Source organism: Oryctolagus cuniculus, chromosome 4, assembly GCF_964237555.1.
Source record: "Oryctolagus cuniculus chromosome 4, mOryCun1.1, whole genome shotgun sequence".
NCBI classification, from domain to species: domain Eukaryota; kingdom Metazoa; phylum Chordata; class Mammalia; order Lagomorpha; family Leporidae; genus Oryctolagus; species Oryctolagus cuniculus.
Window position 1 is genome coordinate 54,638,113 of NC_091435.1, and position 19,714 is coordinate 54,657,826.

Here is a 19,714-nt window from a genome sequence, read left to right on the forward strand (position 1 = left end):
AAACATTCACAGCAACACCGAGAATAATGTTTGATCAAACATCTGGGCACTCTGTGGCCCAGTCAAGTTGAGAGGTAAAATTTACCATAATAGTATGCAGACTTTTAAATACTCTACTCTACCAAGCTGATTGATTTGGACCTAAAAGTGAATTCTGACCAAGTTTGTTCACAAATTTCCCTTTGGGGCTTACTTCAAAATATATAGGAAAGCTCAAAAAGAATGAGTAAAGGCTTTTGAAGATCAAGTTTGCTTAAAACAGGGGTGCAGAACCTTTTTCTGCCAAGGGTCGTTTGGACATTTATAGCATTATTCACGGGCCATACACAATTATCAACTTAAATATTAGCCTGCTATAGATTTCTTGAGTTTCTGAGTTCTACCTGTGGTTACCTTGGCAGAGCCCGACCAAATGATTTCAGGGACCTTATACAGCCCGCAGCCCAGACGTTCTCCACCCCTGGTTTAAAGGGAGCAACCCGCAAAGCATTATAATATTAGGGAAAACAGGAACCTTCTGGTTGTCATGTCTCTTTAGGACAGCTTTATAAACAGGAAACTCATAACTTTTTTAAAATTTTATTTAAGGTATACAAATTTCATGTTGACAGATTCAGGAACATGGTGATACTTCCCTCCCTACCCTCCTTCCCACCCATGCTCCCACCCTTCTACCTCCTCCCTATCCTATTCACATTCTTATTTTTTACAAAGATTTATTTTCAGTTAACTTTATACTCATTTTTTAAAGATTTATTCATTTATTTGAAAGTCAGAGATACACAAAGAGAGGAGAAAGAGAGAGAGAGGTCTTCCATCCGCTGGTTCACTCCCCAATTGGCCGCAATGGCCAGAGCTGTGCCAATCCAAAGCCAGGAGCTTCCCCCGGGTCTCCCATGCAGGTGCAGGGGCCCAAGGGCTTGGGCCATCCTCTTACTGCTTTCCCAGGCCATAGCAGAGAGCTGGATTAGAAGTGGAGCAGCCAGGTCTTGAACCGGTGCCCATATGGGATGCTGGCACTTTAGGCCAGGGCATTAACCTGCTGTGCCACAGCGCCAACCCCCCAACTTTATACTCATAAGATTAACTCTACACTAAGTAAAGAGTTCAACAAATAGTATGAAGAAATAAAAACACTGTTCCTCAAGGGTCAAGACAAGAGCTATTAAAGTCATTGCACCTCAAAGTGCCAATTTCACTCATACAGATTGCCTTTTAGGTACTCTATTAGTTACCAGAGATCAGGGAAAACAAGGTATTTGGGTTTTGGGGACTGCTTATTTCACTAAGTATAATGGTTTCCAGTTTCATTCATTTTGTTGCAAATGACAGGACTTTTAATTTTCCTGATTCTTATAATCAGAATGCATCTTTTTCATTGTGGAAAGATGAAAAGATTTTCACAATGAGAGTTTATCATAACCTGTAATCCCAGTTTGTTAAGATTTCCCAGAACACCTAAGGTATCCAGGGCTGGCTTATACTGAATGCAGGCATCACTTCCTGGGGAAGATTTTGGACTCAAGTAGCCCTCAGTTGCCAAGTGTGGGACCTGGGAATCATATCACCTCTCTAAACAGCAGTATTCCTGTCTGGAAATGAAGAATTTCATATCTGTAAGAATTAAATACAATAATGTGTTTGAAGCCTGGTGTTAAACAAACGCTAACTGCACAAGAGTGCTAGTTATTATTATCACTTATTATTACCAAAAGATGGCTAATTATTATGTTATTACTATATTATAATATAACATCATCATAAGATGGCTTTTGTCATTATAAGCACTTAATAAACATTTTATTTATTTTTTTAAATGAACCTAATTGCATATGATTTATTTATTAGAAGTCAGAGTTACAGAGAAAGAGAAGAAAAGACATAGGGAGAAAGCAAGATCTTCCATCTGCTGGTTCACCTCCCAAATGGCCACAATGGCCAAGGCTGGGCCAGGCAAAAGCCAGGAGCCAGGAGATTCTTGCAGTTTTCCCAGATGGGCTCAGGTGTCCAAGGACTTGTGCCAGCCTCTACTGCTTTCCCAGGTACAATAGCAGGGAGCTGGATCAGAAGTAGAGCAGCCAGGGCTCAAACTGACACCCATTTGGGATGCTGACATTGCAGGCTGCATTTTAACCTACTATACCACAGCACTGACCCCAATAAACATTTTTTATAGGCAGCTAAGAGTCCTTATTATATGAGTTCCATAATTAAATTTTCTTTAATGTTAGACATCTAGATAAATAAGACTGCCATCTTGGTGTTGAAATTTGTCTTTATTTGGGTCAGTTAATTAATGTCAGCTTCTTAGAATTACAAAGTCAAGAGGTAGAACCTTCTGGAGAGATGCACTTGCACTAGCAGTGGGAATAAGAAACACTTTCCTAATTTCCAAACTTTTTTCCTAGAAGCATCAGATGGTGAAGGGGGAGGAGACACAGAAGTGATGCAGCAGGAGACAGCTCCAGTTCCTGCCCTGTCAAAGAAAACCAAACAGGTAAAAGTCACCATGGGAGGGTCAACCTGTTAGAATCTGAAATCAGCCTCCTCCACCTCTCTCCAGCATTTCCTTTGCCATAATATCAGTTGGTAGTGGGATCTTAAGGAAGCTTTTACCTTCTCTGCCTTTGAAAAGGACAACTTTCCTTAATTATAAACCAGTAAGGTCTATTTTTCTTATTTTTCTATTTTTTTAACTATATAAATTTATTTTCTAACAATAGATTAGATTTTCATATAACATTTTTACTGAAGATCCAGCAATATTCTTTTGAGTACAGTTCTTAAGAGGAGACAAATAGCATAAAGATATGGAGGATGACCCAAACCCAAATGTGTGATTTTAGTACCATGCCATGCTACCAGCAGATCCCTAAGGTCTTACTCAGCACCATGGTCTATCATATGCATCCTTTTTTTTTCTTTTGTTGAAATGCAGAGTTATGGGGGTAGGGGAACACACACACGCACACGGGCACACATACACATACACACACACACACACACACACAGTCTTCTACCCGCTGGTTCACTCCCCAAATGGCTGTAATGACAGGGGCTGGGCCAGGCAAAAGCCAGGAGCCAAGAGCTTCTTCTGGGTCTCCCACATGGGTGCAGGAAACCAAACACTTGAGTCATCTTCTGCTGCTTTCCTAGGCACATTAGCAGAGAGCTGGATCTGAAGTGGACCACCTGGGACTAGAACCGGTGCTCATATGGAATGCCAGTGCCGTAGGCCACAGCTTAACCTACTACATCACAACACTGGCCCTGTCATATACTTTCTTACCAAGGAATTTGCTGTATTTTTACCACCAAAAGTAGCCACTTGGATAAACTTTGCTTACTGGACCTGTGACTTCATATCATCTTTTTAATCCTCCTACTGACCTTTGAAATGCCATTCATGTCCATTTGTAGCATTCTCACATTATGTGTCCCTCAGACTTGATTGGTAAGTTCCTGTGTGATTTTTAAAGAACCATGTACTGTCAATCCAAAGTCACCGTCTTCATAGTAATAATTAGTGTCCCTATAGTGTAAACGCTCTAAATTCATTCCACTAGAGAGTGACTCTACCCAGAATTTGTGACCAGGCTTGGGTTAACTGTCGAAAGCAACTTTACATAGTGATTTGTTAAAAGTTGTATGACCTTGGGCAAGTTAAATTTCTTTGTGCCTCTGTCTCCTTATTGATAAAATGGAGATAATAGTTATATCTTTCTAGCAGAGTTGCAAAGAGGATTAAATGAGTTAGTACCTGTTAAGCACTTCAAAGTGGTTAGCATAGAGTAAACCACTGGAGTGTTAATTATTCTAATGAAATATGCCTCATCTTTTTTATTTTACTCATTCTGTGTGTGTTGTGCTGAAGAAAATGTTAAAAAGTATATTCAATAAGTAGTCATCTTGACTTTCTCTCCCACCATTAAAAATTTTGTTCAAAGGCCCCATAGTAGCTTTTGTTTTAACCATTCTTTCAAAAACCGACAATTTAAATATACCTAGACTTTCAATTTATTTCTTTGAGGTGGAGTTTAATTTTACCCCTGGTGACCCACTGACCACACCTCAGCCATGCCTTCTTTGGCCCTTGCCCCTAATCACGGCCTACCTGCAGAACCTCTTTCCAGATGTTATTCTTCGTATTCCTTTTTCGTTCCTTTCTCCCTTGATTTTCTTCTTGCACACTCCTTACTTTTCTGTTCCCATTGTTAAAAGAATAAATCTGAATTATTAAACTCATCCACTCTGGCATTATTACTGTTTCTTCATTGGCGGGGCCATCAACATTGCTAAATTTCTGCCTTGTTTTATAGCTCCTTTCCCCTTGGCTTTTCTTTTCCCACAACCATCAAGTGCGATAAATGAAAGGTAACCACAGGAAGAAGAGGAAGAATGGAAGACGAGAAAACAAAGCCAGAGAATTCTCCTTTTTTTCTGAATTTACCCAAGTAAATTTACCCAAGTCTCTGTGTCCTCAGCCTCATGAGTGTTGTCCATCTAGGTCCCTGGTCTTCCTCACTAGGCTGTACCACCTCAGGGACAGAATTTTATCAGTGTATCGCCACAGCACCTGGCAAGAATCTTGCCAAAATTGATTATTTGTGAAATGAAGGGATGAATGACTTTATCAGTACCCCAGCTTTCCCCTACTCTTCAATCATTGTGCCCTAGTTTGTGAGCCACCAATTCCCTGACGTTGCTGCCCTCAGAATCTTTTTTTTTCTTTCTTTTCTCTTTTTTTTTTTTTTTTTTAAGATTTGTTTAGTTGAAAAGCAATGCAACAGAGAGATCTTCCATCTGCTGGTTTCCTCCCCAAATGCCCACAATAGCCAGAGCTTGGCCACACCCAAGCCAGGAGCCTGGAACTCCATTCAAGTCTCCCCTGTGGGTGGCAGGGACCCAAGCACTTGAGCCATCATGTGCTGCTGCCCAGGTGCATTAGCAAGAAACTGGATTGGAAGAGAAGTAGCTGGGACTTGAACCAGGTACTCTGACCGGGGATTTAGGGATCCCAAGGATGGCTTAACCCACTGCAGTACAGTGCCCACACCTGCAGAGTGTCTTGGAGCCTCATTGCTCAGTGACCTTCCTCTGCCCCATCCTTGATCTTCCTACTAAAGTTCCTTCCTTGGAAGGCTCCCTAACGCTGGCTTTCTTGGCTGGAGTCTCTCTCCCAAATGTCCACACAGCCCCTCTGGCTCCTCTGTGGGTTTCCAGCCTCTCCACCCCATCCTATCTCTTCTTTCCTGCTGCTCTTCTTCCCCTGTTTCTCATTCTACCACTAAAAGAACAACTTACTGTCAAGCAGACTGTCCTTTGTGGCTCTTTCTTCAATTGTTTACACATGTAGAACTTGAGTCTCCTCAGGGCCAGGGTTTCTTTTGTGTGCACCACTGGGCCTAACACAGGAATGGCCACTTATTTGGCAGATGTGACCAGATATGTGTTTTCCAAAAATAATCACACACACATACACACACACACACACACACACACACACACACACCTTTAAAAAACAAAGAAAAAATTCTTTTCTACTTAAATTGTTTTTCAAAATTTTGCTTAGTAGCTGTTTTTTAAGTTTATACTTATAAAGGAAATGCTTGACATTATGCTGTCAGCTATAATACACATTAAGATTTTAATAATGGGGCCAGAGTGTGGCACAAGTTGAGCCACTGCCTGCAATCCTGGCATTGCATATGAACGCTGGTTTGAGTCCTGGCTGCTGCACTTCCTATCCATCTCCCTGCTAATGCACCTGGGAAGGCAATGGAGAATGGCCTAAGTACTTGGACCCCTGCCACCCACACAGGAGGCTCGATTGGAGTTCCAGGTTCCTGGCTTTGGCCTCACCCAGTCCTGGCTGTTGCTGCCATTTAGGGAGTGAGTCAGCACATGGAAGATGAATTTCTCTTTGTCTCTATCTCTCTGTCTCTCTGTCTCTCCTCTCTCTCCTGCTCCTCTCCCCCATAATTGTGCCTTTCAAAAAATAAAATAAATCTTAAAAAAAAAAAAGACCCTTAGTAGTACCAGGAGAGTATCTGTTGAGGTGGTGTCCTCTCCATTTTCATTGCTAGGCCTTGCATTTATGTCACTGAGTCCACACCTCCAATCCATATAGTATTTCAAGCAGCAGATTTCTAACTTTATAGGAGGTTTTAAATCCATACCACTAAATCATTCCTAGCAGCTATTTCACATCTAAATAATCATCCTTGGCCTGCTTAATAACATGAGTATAAAGGTTTGCCAACAGTTCTTTTTTTTCCCCCAGATATTGTTTCCAAAATAAATGATGAATTCCCTTTCTCCTAGAGATTACATCACCCTCAACATCAGTCATTTCAGAGGAACCCTAGTGACTGTGTAATTTTGGTTCCAAAAATATAAACCCTTACAAGGAATTCTGTGACTTTTCATCAAGGACTCCATGACATCAGGAGCCTTTCTGTGGCTTCATGCCCCATCCTCTGCCTGTCAGAGACCACATTAGACCTCTTTTTTTCTTCAGCTAACCTTTTGTTTATCTCCTGGGATCATAAAGGAATCTTCATTAAGAGTGTTTTTCCTTTCCTCTCCTTATTCATCTTTCTCTACTATTACATGTTCTTACATTACATTGAACATTGATCATTTCATATTCCTTGTACATTTTATTTCCAAGATCATTCTTGGCTGTTGTTAAGAGAAAACAAAACTATGCCCTATCTACTCTTCCTTGTCTCTTCCTTATGATAGTTCCACTCTGTTCTTTGTATTAATCTGTTGTTGTATAAAAAATTACCCCAAAGGTAGTTAGCAGCTTAAAATAGGAAAAATGCATTATCTCAAAGTTCTTTTATCTTACAGGCATAGTTTAACTTGGTACCTCTGACCCTACATGTTTATCAGGTGCCAGTCAAGTTGAGACCTGGGGTTGAGAACCTGAATTGAGAACTTAACTGGGCAGAGTCCACCTTGAAGCTCACTTAGGTGATTGATGGAAGACCTCAGTCCCTTCCCATGTGAGCCTCTCTACAGGGTAACCTCACAGCATCATAGCCAGACTCCCCTAGACCAAGTGATCCAAAAGACAGCAAGCAAGAGGACTCAGGACAGAAAACACAGTCTTTTTAGTGTCTGGTCTCAAATTGATGTCTCATCACTTCTGTCATATTCTGTTAAAAGCGAGATGGTAAGTCCAGTCCCCATTCAATGGGAGGGGTTTACAGAGGGGCATGATTATGAGGAGACAGAGGTCATTGGCAACTCTCTTGGAATCTAGCTACCACAGTTTCTGCCCTCTGGCCCCCAGTGATTTACATCCTCCAGTATGCAGAATGGGTCCCTCCAGGGGCTTACCAAAATCTCATCCTATTATATCATGAACTCAGTGTTCAGAATCTCATCTTCTGTATTAGGTCCAAGTGCTGCTGAGGTTCCTCAGGTTCAGTACCTGAAGTATAGCTCTTCTCAACTTAATGAAACTAAAGAGACAAGTTATCTTTCTCACATATCCAGCACACAGTGGTGAGAGAGACATAAGATAACTTCTGTTAACACTCTTATTCAAAAAGGGGTTGGAAGAATAGGAAATATAAGGAGTCATTGGTCCACAGCCTTCTGAAATCTAACAGGACAAATGTTAGGAATTTATGTTTCAATATCCAGGAATAATTCTTCATGGTTCTTGACTCTGCCCTTTCGGTTCTTTGTTCTGCCACCTGAGTCATCCTTTTATTTTTTTTCCTTATTCGCAATGAAAAGTACCATATGTTTTGAAATCAAATTATCCATATCATTATGCACATTTTTTATTTTCCTTTTAATTAGAGATAATGGAATTGCTTAACTTTCTACTACATGATAAAAAGAATTCCCGTTTCTCCAATTTCCGCTAAGATTTTCCTCATTTTTTCAAACCCTTGCCCTCAATGGTCTTTAAAGTCAAAAATTTCACAATGTATTAAGGCACACTATCCATCAATCACTTTGCTTTTAAAAGATTCAAAAGTATGGCTTGCGCTGCAGCTCACTAGGTTAATCCTCCGCCTGCGGCGCCGGCACACCGGGTTCTAGTCCCAGTTGGGGCACCGGATTCTGTCCCAGTTGCTCCTCTTCCAGTCTATCTCTCTGCTGTGGCCCGAGAGTGCAGTGGAGGATGACCCAGGTCCTTTGGGCCCTGCACCCACAAGGGAGACCAGGAGGAAGCACCTGGCTCCTGGCTTTGGATCGGCGCAGCTCGCAGGCCTAAGCGGCCATTTGGGGGGTGAACCAACAGAAGGAATTCCTTTCTCTCTGTCTCTCTCTCTCTCTCACTGTCTAACTCTGCCTGTCAAAAAAAAAAAAAAAAAGATTCAAAAGTAATTTGTAAAATCAGTATACTTCCCTAAATATTTCAGCATGTATATCATTAACTAAAGCTTAAACTTTTAAAAAGGTTTTTAGATTTTCTTTGAAGGAAAGTTAATATATAATAAATGAACACACGTCAAATGTACTGTTCAGTGAGTTCTGAGAAATGCATACAACTCCATAACAGAAATCCCTACTGGGATAAAGAAAAATACCGACACCCCAGAATCCTTTTGAGCCAACTGTAATTCAGTCACCATTCCAAACTCCTTGCCCCAGAGGCAGCAACTGTTCTGTTTTTCTCCCCAAAATTAGTTGTGCCTGTTCTAAAATTTCATGTGCCTGAAAGTTATGTGCATTGTTTTAAAAGACAGACAGACAGATACACATACAAACACTGATCTTCCATCCAGTGATTCATTCCCCAAACACCCACAACAGCCAGGGCTGGGCATGGCAGGAGCCAGGAGTCTGAAACTCAGTCCTCAGCTCCAACATGGGTAAGGGGGACCCAAGTACTTGAGCCATCACCTGCTCCTCCCAGGATGCACATTATCAGGATGTTGGAATTGGAATTGGAAGCAAAGGTGGAATTCTAAACCAGTCACTCTGGTATAGGATCCTGGCATCCCAAATGGTATCTTAAAATGCCACACCAATGGGCTGGTGCTGTTTCACAGTGGGTAAAGCCTTACCATGCAGTACTGGCATCGCATATGGGTGTCAGTTTGAATCCTGGCTGTTCCACTTCTGATCCAGCTCCCTGCTAAGCACCTGGGAAAGCAACAGATGATGGTCCAAGTGCTTGAGTTCCTGTACCCACATGAGAGACCTGGAAGAAGCTTCTGGCTCCTAACTTCGGCCTGGCTCTGATATTGTGTTGTATGGGATACAAAAGATAGAAAGTAAATAGGAAGTAAATGGTAGAGAGCTTCCTCATATCCACCCATTTGGGGAGTGAACCAGTAGATGGAAAATCTCAATCTCTCTCTGTCTCTGTCTCTGTCTCTCTTTCTCTCTCTTTTACTCTGTCTTTCAAATAAATAATTTTTTAAGTGCCACACCAAATATACACTCTTGAACATTTATTTTTTTTCTCTTGAGTAAATACATGACTTTTGCTGAGGCATATTTAGCTTTAAAGCAACTGCTAAGCTTTTTTCCAAAAATATGGTACCATTTTGCATTTCCACCATCAGTGTATGAAAGGTTGGATTGCTTTATATCCTTGTCAACATTGGGAACCATCCATTTTGAGATTTTAGACATTTTGGTGAGTAAATTGTGACCAAGCGTAAGAGAAAATAAAAGCCAGCTCTAAGCAGTTTTCACTTTTGTAACAAACATGTTTGTTTTCTTATAAAGTGACTATTAAATTTTGTATTTTTACCTAATAATCTTACATGTGATTCTTAAAAATATACATATATATACTATCAAAGATTCTCAAAGAAAAAACAACAGTTATCTTCCTCATTCTTTTCCTACTTTTTTCTTCAGAGAAAAATCTCAACTTTTCTAGACTTCTTTCCTTATTTGCTGTTTTATAGTTTGTGTTGCTGTTTCTTGATTTATCAATTTCCAACATAATCTACTGGGTTCCTGACACAGGATATGAGGAAGCTCTCTACCATTTACTTCCTATTTACTTTCTATCTTTTGTATCCCATACAACACAATATCAGATTTTTATTAAAACAAATTATATTATTATGACCATGCAAATATTACTCAATGCTGGGAAAAAAGAAGCTATAATCATACCTCTTTTCTCATACAAGTCTTTATTTTCATGGCATTAATAATTGCCCCATTTCTTTATTTGCCTGTCTTGCTGTGTTCCTACTGTTAATTGTTTCCATATGTTCCAACATCTCTTCCACATGCCCATGAATAATATTTTCCATATGCTCTAATACATTAGTTATTTTTCTTCCCTGCAAACCTCCATTTTCCTGTTCCTCTCTGAATTGGTTATTCTCTAGGCCCATTGAGCAATCAAGACCTTTTTACTGTCATTCTGGGATGCCCTTTCAGTAACTCTTCGATTGGACTCCCTTTTGGTAAATCCTTTAACTTCCTTAATTTTGATTGAGCCCTTAATGCTGAAATACAGCCTTCAACACCTGCAGATAAGAAGTATGAATCCTTGAGTACCTGAAATATCTTTATTCTATTTGTGCACTTGATTAATATTTGGGCTGGGTATAAAAGTCTAATTTTCAAATAAACTTCATTTGTAATTTTGAAGGCATCATTCCATTGGGCTTATCTAATGCTCATTATTTCTGTTGAGAAGTCTTGACAAAATTATTTTTCCTGATCCTTTGTATTTTATATGTGATTGTTTTTGCTTCTGAAAGTTTTTAGGATCTTCCCTCTGTTCATGATTTTCTAAACATTCACATTGATACAAGATGGGTATTTTTCTGATTTATTTGTACTTTTATTTATTGTACTTTGGGTTTTTTAATTTGGAGTTTCTTATTCCAGAAAGTGTCCTTTAGTTCTGGAAAGTTTTTCTTAGATTAATTATTTAATCACTCCTTCCTTGTTATATGACTTCTTTCTCTGTAATACCTTGAATTGGAATGATGAATGATGAGTCTCTAAGGCTGATTTCTCTAATTTTCTTTTTGTTTTGTTTTTGTTTTTGTTTTTGTTTTTGTTTTTGTTTTTTTGACAGGCAGAGTTAGACAGTTAGAGAGAGAGACAGAGAGAAAGCTCTTCCTTTTTCCGTTGGTTCACCCCCCAGGTGGCCACTATGGCCAGCGTGTTGCGGCCGGCGCGCTGTGCTGATCTGAAGCCTGGAGCCCGGTGCTTCCTCCTGGTCACCCTTGTGGGTGCAGGGCCCAAGGACCTGGGTCATCCTCCACTGCACTCCCGGGCCACAGCAGAGAGCTAGACTGGAAAAGGAGCAACCGGGACAGAATCCAGTGCCCCAACCAGGAGTAGAACCTGGGGTGCCGGCCCCACAGGTGGAGGATTAGCCTACTGAGCTGCATCGCCGGCCAGATTTCTCTAATTTTCTTACCTTTTTTTTCTTACCTTTTTTTTTTTAACCTCTTTATGGTAGTTTGCCTGTATCTTCAAGCCTTCCTCTTATATTTTTTATTCCAAATTTCTTAACTGTTTCAATATTTAAATATTTTCTGATAGCATCTTATTTTTGCTTCATGGCAGCAAAATCTTCCTTTATCTCTCTGAGAGAATGTAATTGTTTTGAAGTACTGTCTCATTCTAATCTGGGTTCTTTTTGTTGTTTATTTGCTCACACTTTGTACTTTACTTAGATGTCTGAGCCTTAGTTGTCTATTATTGAAGAGATTTACTAAAAAGTTCATGGAGGGGCCAGCATTATGACATAGTGATTAAAGCTGCTACTTCCAATACCAGCATCCCATATGGGTGCTGGTTCAAGTCCTGGCTGCTTCACTTCCTATACAGCTCACTGCTAATGCACCTGGAAAAGCAGTGTAAGATGGCCCAAGTCCTTGGGCCCTTGTACTCACCTGACCAGAAGAAGCTCCTGGCTCCTGGATTCAGTTTGACCCAGCCCTGGCTGTTGCTGCCATTTGGGGAGTGAACCAGTAGATGGAAGATCAATCTCTCTCTTCTCTCTCTCCCTCTGTCCCTCTCTATATATGTAACTCTGCATTTCAGATAAATAAAATAAATCTAAGAAACTGTGAAACTTCTTGTGCATGTACATGGCTTATTGATTAGTGTTCCTTATGATACTGGAGAACAAGCTGGACCTCCAAATCTTCCTGTATTGTGGCATTTCTCTCAGCTCACTTCATTTTCCAAAGAAGATTTTAATAGTCTCCAGCCTGCAATATATAAGCATGGAACAGGGGCAGAAGGTGTAGGGAACGTCAATCTCTGCCTCCTTTCCTCTGCTAGATGTTTTGGTCCCTTGATTTCTCCAGGGAATAGACCTCAAGTCTGCTAACAGGAAGGGCCAGGTGAAAGGAGAGAGTTGCTTGGCTGCCAGGATAGGAGATACAGCCTAGTGTTAATAAATATAAATTTCCAAAGTACAACTTTTGAATTATAGTGGCTTTTCCCCCTATAACCTCCCTCCCACCCACAACCATCCCATCTCCCACTCCCTCTCCCATCCCATTCTTCATCAAGATTCATTTTCAATTATCTTTACATACAGAAGATCAACTTAGTATATACTAAGTAAAGATTTCAACAGACTGCACCCACACAGACACACAAAGTATAGAGTACTGTTTGGGTAGTAGTTTTACCATTAATTTGCATAGTACAACACATTAAGGACAGAGATCCTACATGGGGAGCAGGTTCACAGTGACTCCCATTGTTGATTAACAGTTGACACTCTTATTTATGACGTTGGTAATCACCTGAGGCTCTTGTGATGAGCTGCCAAGGCTATGGAAGCCTCTTGAGTTCACCAACTCCGATCTTATTTAGACAAGGCCATAGTCAAAGTGAAAGTTCTCTCCTCCCTTCAGAGAAAGGTACCTCCTTCTTTGATGGCCCATTCTTTCCACTGGGATTTCACGCACAGAGATCTTTCATTTAGGTCATTTTTTTTTTTTTTTTTTTTTTTTTTTTTTTTTTGCCAGAGTGTCTTGGCTTTCCATGCCTGCGAAACTCTCATGGGCTTTTTAGCCAGATCTGAATGCCTTAAGGGCTGATTCTGAGGCCAGATTGCTGTTTAGGGCATTTGCCATTCTATGAGTCTGCTGTGTATCCTGCTTCCCATGTAGGATCATTCTCTCCTTTTTAATTCTATCAATTATTATTTGCAGATACTGGTCTTCCAATTGTTTTTCTTAAAACCTATGTTTTTGGTAACATTTTGTCTATGTACAAGTGTATTCCAAAACTCGTGGAAAATGCATGTTATGAAAAAAACCTATGGATGAATTTCAAAAATTTTTATACCAAATTAACTTCTCTTTTGCTTCTATTTTTTGACAAATTTTTAGAAATCAGCTTACATAATTCTTTATACTAAATATTTAAGGTTACTACCTTATATATGAAGAAATATTACTTATCAACTCTCAAAGTCACATGCTGTTGGAATTGGTTTCCAGAAATAGGTAGTAACCAAACCTCTGTCTCCCACATCTTCCATGGTATCTGAGGATAGAGATCAATATTCATAAGACAGCTGACTAATTGTGGGAATTTTCAGTGCTGTGGATTTGGATTTCTGCATACTGCCATCTTACCTATATGGAAAAATTACCCATGGCCTGCAAAGGGGACTGGTCCCAGAAAAGAAATCTATGGCATTTCCTTTAGGATGGTCTAACAATTTGAAGCTAACTGTTAAACCTGATTCAGTATGTTGATGATGAAAGCCATTCTTCAAGCATGCTTCTTTTTTTCCTATACATGATTCAAAATTTCATTTTCATGTTTGCTTCATAACTGAATATCTGTATCCTTATAACTTTTCTCTAAATTTGAATTGTATTTGAATTCATTGGTTCTGTAAATGTAGCACGAATACAACTATGTTGAATATACTCCTAGAAAGCACCTCCATAGGCTAAATGAGAAAATGTGACAGGTTTCTAAATCTGCTTCACCAGAACTTTGATACTGGTGAAGAGACACTGCAGTGTAACTGAGGAGATCCACTGAGCACATTCAGTCCTTTGCCTGAGGAACACTGACTGATGATGGCCTGCTCTATAATTGACTCCTGACAATCTGGCATCTTCTGTAATATAGTTAGTGGCTGTGGCCCAGTTTCTAATTGGCATGTATCAACATCCCCAAGACAGCTTAGCTTTCTAAATAAAAGAGGTCATTCTTTTCTTTAGCCACGATACAATTGCCCTTTACAGGTTTTTTGTTTTAATTGAGAAGAAGCTAAAATTTCAAGATCCCTGTGTTGTTTTAATACCAAACCTTGAATCTGTCTCCACAAACTGAAACAGAATCCAGAAACTGCTGGTCCCTTGCTGGCCCAGTGTCTTGAAGAAATTATGTAGCATTCTATCTTTCTCTGTGACTTCAGGCCATAAGCATTCTTAATCTACAAGCTGTCTGCAAGTTTTCATAGAAAGATTCTTCTGTAATCATTTTAAACAGAGCCAGTAGAGGCAAGATTGCTCTAGTTAGCAATTTACCAACGTAAACTGAGCATTCTCTAGTTGGAATGGAAACTTAATCAAGAGAAAATTCAGAATAAGTTTTCACTTATATTTTATATCTTCCTTGGCAACCTGTCTAAAAATGCTACATAAAAGCACAGGAAACATTTTATATTCCTGCTCATGATTAATAAATATGGAATTTGAGGCATTTGATTTTATAAGCCAAGGTCTTAGTCTAAATTTCCTGTTTTTTTTCCTACATAAAAAAAAATAAAACAAGCTCAGGGTAAAAATAGCACTAAACTGTGTAGGATACTCGGGGGTCAGTGCAACTGGCAGAGCAGATTATTCTGGCTGCTGTGGTGCCGAGACTTGTTATCAGACTCTTATGAGACATTTAATCTGTAATCACTGTAGAAAAGGCATTTGGTACAGCTGGTTTTATAAAAACATAAATAAATGTATCCTACTTCAGATTTTCTATGATTATAGAAAAGAGGAAAGGAATGGATAGTACAAAATAATAAACTGGTAACTTTGAAATACAGGCTCAAAAACTGTCTTACCCCACCACATTTCAATTTTAATCACATACATTTCTACCTTTTTTTTTTTTTTTAACAATCCTGGCCTCTGTCTTTGAACATTAATACCCTGCACATACAAAGTACACATATACACTCACTCAATTTGATTTTTGTTTAAAGATTTTCCAGTATTTTTTATTTATTTATTTTTTGACAGGCAGAGTGGACAGTGAGAGAGAGAGACAGAGAGAAAGGTCTTCCTTTGCCATTGGTTCACCCTCCAATGGCCACCGCGGCTGGCGTGCTGCGGCCGGCACACCGCGCTGATCTGATGGCAGGAGCCAGGAGCCAGGTGCTTTTCCTGGTCTCCCATGGGGTGCAGGGCCCAAGCACCTGGGCCATCCTCCACTGCACTCCCTGGCCACAGCAGAGAGCTGGCCTGGAAGAGGGGCAACCAGGACAGAATCCGGTGCCCCAACCGGGACTAGAACCTGGTGTGCCGGCGCCGCTAGGCGGAGGATTAGCCTAGTGAGCCGCGGCGCTGGCCAGATTTTCCAGTATTAAGTCATCTGCATTGTTTTATTTCCTGAGATACTCTCAGCTTACCCCCTGCATAATAAACTACAGTGTGTCCTCTAACATCTTTTTCTGTAAAATGTTAGGGAGATGCTCTGAAGAAAACATGCATGGCAGAAAGTACTTTGGGATTCATACCATTAATCCATACTTCATCCTGCAGAGAAGAAAGTTTTGTCATTTGTGTTTCTTTGTAGCCTAAAGAATGTTTCTTGGTACAACCAAAGGAAACAAAAGAGGGTGGCACCAAGACCAAGAAGAGGAGAAAGGTAATACTTTCTTACAGTGGTATGGCCCCACATGCTTTCTATCACATTTTTATAAGTCACACTTTGATGAAGCAACTGTTGTAATCCTTGCTTTAGAGAGGTAGAAATTGTTAAGGATCAGGGAGGTTTGGTGACTTTCCTAAGGTCACTAGTAATAAGTGGAGCCAAAAATAAATTCATTTGACTCCTATTTCAGTCTTGTGGAGCACCGCACCTCTTAGTTACCCACCCTGTGTTTTCACTGTGGTTAGATGTCAGACATGGGTTTCTAATTCTAGAAGGAGCCCAGAACTCTCCTGCCCCTTAGCCCCTCTTGCTCTGTCCAAGAAAAGAAATTTACCAACCTTTTTTTTCTACTCGTTCCAGTTTTTAAGACTCAATACCTTAAAGTATTAATAAAAAAAATAATAAGCAGATGAAGATAGCATAAGGCTTTCTGACTCAAATTTGAAACCATAATTTAAGGCAAAAGCTCGCCTTTGTTCTAATGTATGCCTATAAGCATAAGGAAGACTGTGCAACCTTTTTTACAGCTCAGCCTTGGAGAAACTTTGGTTAGCCTTCACCTTTCACCACAGTTGTGAAAACAGCAGTGTAATTCTCTGCTTGCCTACGAGGGCCTACGGCTGATGTCAGAAGAGGAAATATGATTGAGATTAGAGGAAAGAAGACGGTCTCAAACCAGTTCCTTAACAGCAAGCTTTTAGAAAACTGAAGAGTGTGTGTGCCTATGTTTTCTTTTCTCACAAATGGCCAGATAGGAAAATTGGAGATGCCAAAACGGCTGTGGTTTGGCAAGACCTTAAAGAAGTGACGTTAACTTCTTTTTGATAGTTTGTATACTAATGGCCTGCAGGAGTGTTAAGTTCTGGTGGCTCAAGGTCAGAACTTGAGCTAGTTTACTCTTGGCTGAGGTCATGCTAAAATTACCCACTGAGAACATATTTTTGAAAGTTAATTCCTTCAACAGAACCTTGATCATTCTTGGCAATGGCATATAAATGAGATTGTAGAAAGGGGGAGAAGTGGAAAAGGGTGGGTCTTTGATGACACATTTGAAGGAAGTGAGAAGGGAAGTGTATGATGAAAATTAAATAGTTTTTTGTTCCAGCATTCAATAAATGCTACACAAATTAATTCACATAAAAATGGATGCTGGGAGGTATTGCCTGTAACTGTTCTTCTTTCCATAGGACCATTTGAAGACTGTCAGTCTCCCAAGTCTTGAGAGTGGGGAGCATAAAGTCTTCCTTTTCAGTAGGCTTCTATGCTTTGATTACTCCTGCAGGCTTCACTCAAATGCCCAAAATCCAAGCTGAGAACCAACGACTCAAAAAACAGATCGGGCAAGAAATTCTCAAACTACTCTTCCAGCAACAGAAATCATCTAAGACTTAATGAAAGTTTTCCATAGCAACATGATTTCTTAACTTTTAACCAAAAATAATACCCCATGGCAGAGACTTCTACAGAAATTTCAGTTCTCCCAAAAATCACAGACCAAGATTTTCAAAGAATCTTTCAGATCACCTGTCCATTTTTCAAAGCAATAGTGAATAAATGTTATCAAGAGTATCTGTTAGAGGTCACACTCACACTTGGTTATTTACAAAAGCTATGCCCAGTTTAAACTCCAGAGAAATTAATCTATCCTTAAGCAAATGCCATTTTAAAATGTATCTTACTATTTATCTTCCTTCTCATATTTAGAAGAAAATTACTGATATTCTTGCAAAATCAGAGCCCAAACCAGGGACACCTGAAGACCTACAGCAGCTGATGAAGGACTATTACAGCAGCAGACGCTCAGTGATTGAATTAGAAGAACTGAACCTGCCAGGTATAGCCTTCAGTTTTCCTGATGATGAAGAGCAAAACAGACTCATCTGTCCTCTACTTTATAAGGATACTTCCAAAAGTTGATGAAAAATGGAATCAAAACAAGTTTATTTTGGTGCAAAAAAATTTGAATTCATGCATTTGTGGGATCTTCAAAGAATTCATGAAAAAACTACGTGGATTTCCAGAAAATTTTGAACCAAAATAAACTTATCTTTTAATTTCATTTTCATGCACTTTCTGAATTCCCTCTATTGTTATGGGGTAGGTGTCCCAGCTAGCAAATAAATGTATTTTCCATGTCATGAAGTTCTTCTTAACCAAATACTTTTTGGGTTTTGATTTTGGTTTTGTTTTGTTTTGGGGGGAGTTTTTTTTCTTTGTATTTGAAAATCAGAGAGGGAGTGAGAGAGAGAGAGAGCGTGAGCTTCCATCTGCTGGCTCACTCCCCAGATGGCCACAATGATCGTGGCTGGGCCAGGCTGAAGCCAGGAGTTTCATCTGGGTCTCCATGTCCCATGTCCCAAGTCCCATCTTCTGCTTTTCCCAGACCATTACCAGGGAACTGGAGGAACCAGGACATAAACTGGCACACAGATAGGATGCTGTCATCAATGCCAACCTAACCAAATAGTTTTAACTGCTAATGATTTGTTCATTAAAATGCTAAACAGTATTTGTTAAATCTCGTAGTAAGATTTGTGATTATGTTTTCTTTCAAAATTGTTGGGTATGCTTCTCTTTTTTTTTTTTTTTTTTAAGCAGACTCTAATGGCTATGAATCCCTAATAAGAATAGAAGTTAAAATAAAACTTAGGAGCTGGTGCTGTGATGTAGCAAGTAAAGCTGCTGCCTGCAATACTGGCATCCCTTATGAGTGCCAATTCGAGTCCCGGCTGCTCCACTTCAGATCCAGCTCCCTGCTAATGTACCTAGGAAAGCAGTTGAAGATGGCCCAAGTCCTTGGGCCCCTGCATCCATGTAGGAGACCCAGAAGAAGCTTCTGGCTTCAGCCTGGCTCTGCCCTGGACTTTGCAGCCATTTGGGGAGTGAACCTCTCTCTCTCTCTCTCATTTCCCTCCTTTCTCTCTCTCTCTCTCTCTCTCTCATTTCCCTCCTTTCTCTCTCTCTCTCTCTCTCTCTCTCTGCCTCTGCCTCTCTATAACTGCTTTTCAAATAAATAAATCTTTAAAAATAAATAAAAACTTACAGCACACATTTTAGAAGTATACGAAGAGAATTTGGTTATCACTGAAGATGCCGCTTGTGACACCCACATTCCATACTGGAGTTCCCGGCTTCAAGCCCCAGCTCTGCTCTTGATTCTAGCTTCCTATTAATGCTAACTCTGGGAGGCAGCAGTGATGGGTCAAGTAGATGAGTCTCCTTACCCACATGGGTGACCTAGATTGTCTTCATGGTTATTGGCTTTGCCCTGGCCCAGCCCTAGCTGGCTCACCAGGAAATGGGAAATATCTATCTCTATTGCTCTCTCTCTCCCTTTCCCTCCCCTCCCTCATCCCCACCCCCTACCTCTCTAGTGAATAAATAAAACTTTAAAAGTATACTTACAGGGCCAATATTGTGGCATAGCAGGTAAAGTCAAGACCTGCAACACTGGCATCCCATATGGATGCCAGTTCATGTCCTGGCTGCTCCACTTCTGATCCAGCTCCCTGGTAATGGCCTGGGAAAAGCAGCAGAAAATGGCTCAAGTGTTTGGGCCCCTGCCACCCAAGTGAGAGACCTGAATAAAGCTGCTGGCTCCTGGCTCCGCCCTGACTCAGTCCTGGCAGTTGCAGCCATCAAAGATCTCTTTCTGTCTCTGTTTCTCTGTCACTCCCTCCCCCCTCTCTAATTCTTTCAAATAAATCATTAAAAAAAAAAAACAGTATACTTATGAAACTTTGATTTACTCAGCCTTTTTGAACAAGGACTTTAGCCTTATGAGTATCTTGGTTTTGTTGTCCTTATCATGGGTTGCTAGTTAAAGTTTTGTTTTTAAGAGAAGTATTTTGGATTGCAGCCCAGAGTTTTTCAAATTAACAAAAGGAACAAAACCAGC

The 19,714-nt window shown here is 40.2% G+C and overlaps 1 protein-coding gene and 1 long non-coding RNA gene across 14 annotated transcripts in view; one reads left to right on the plus strand and one right to left on the minus strand.

Moving 5' to 3' along the window:
- The window catches only part of CMSS1 (cms1 ribosomal small subunit homolog), a 407,069-nt gene that overhangs the window by 346,133 nt on the left and 41,222 nt on the right, over positions 1–19,714 (plus strand). For 8 of the 13 annotated variants that reach the window (XM_008267052.4, XM_070071983.1, XM_017347158.3 and 5 more), the window contains 3 exons: positions 2,409–2,497; positions 15,739–15,810; positions 17,521–17,650. In XM_008267052.4, the coding sequence (XP_008265274.2) occupies positions 2,409–2,497; positions 15,739–15,810; positions 17,521–17,650 (291 nt within the window). The remainder of the gene's footprint in view (positions 1–2,408; positions 2,498–15,738; positions 15,811–17,520; positions 17,651–19,714) is intronic. The other 5 variants (XM_008267053.4, XM_051859373.2, XM_070071980.1 and 2 more) reach the window with 1 other exon arrangement.
- LOC108178016 (uncharacterized) lies at positions 2,358–19,352 on the minus strand. The gene is made up of 3 exons (XR_007924671.2): positions 19,222–19,352; positions 9,039–9,117; positions 2,358–2,476 (listed from the first exon to the last, which is right to left on the minus strand). It is a non-coding gene; the product is annotated as an uncharacterized lncRNA (long non-coding RNA).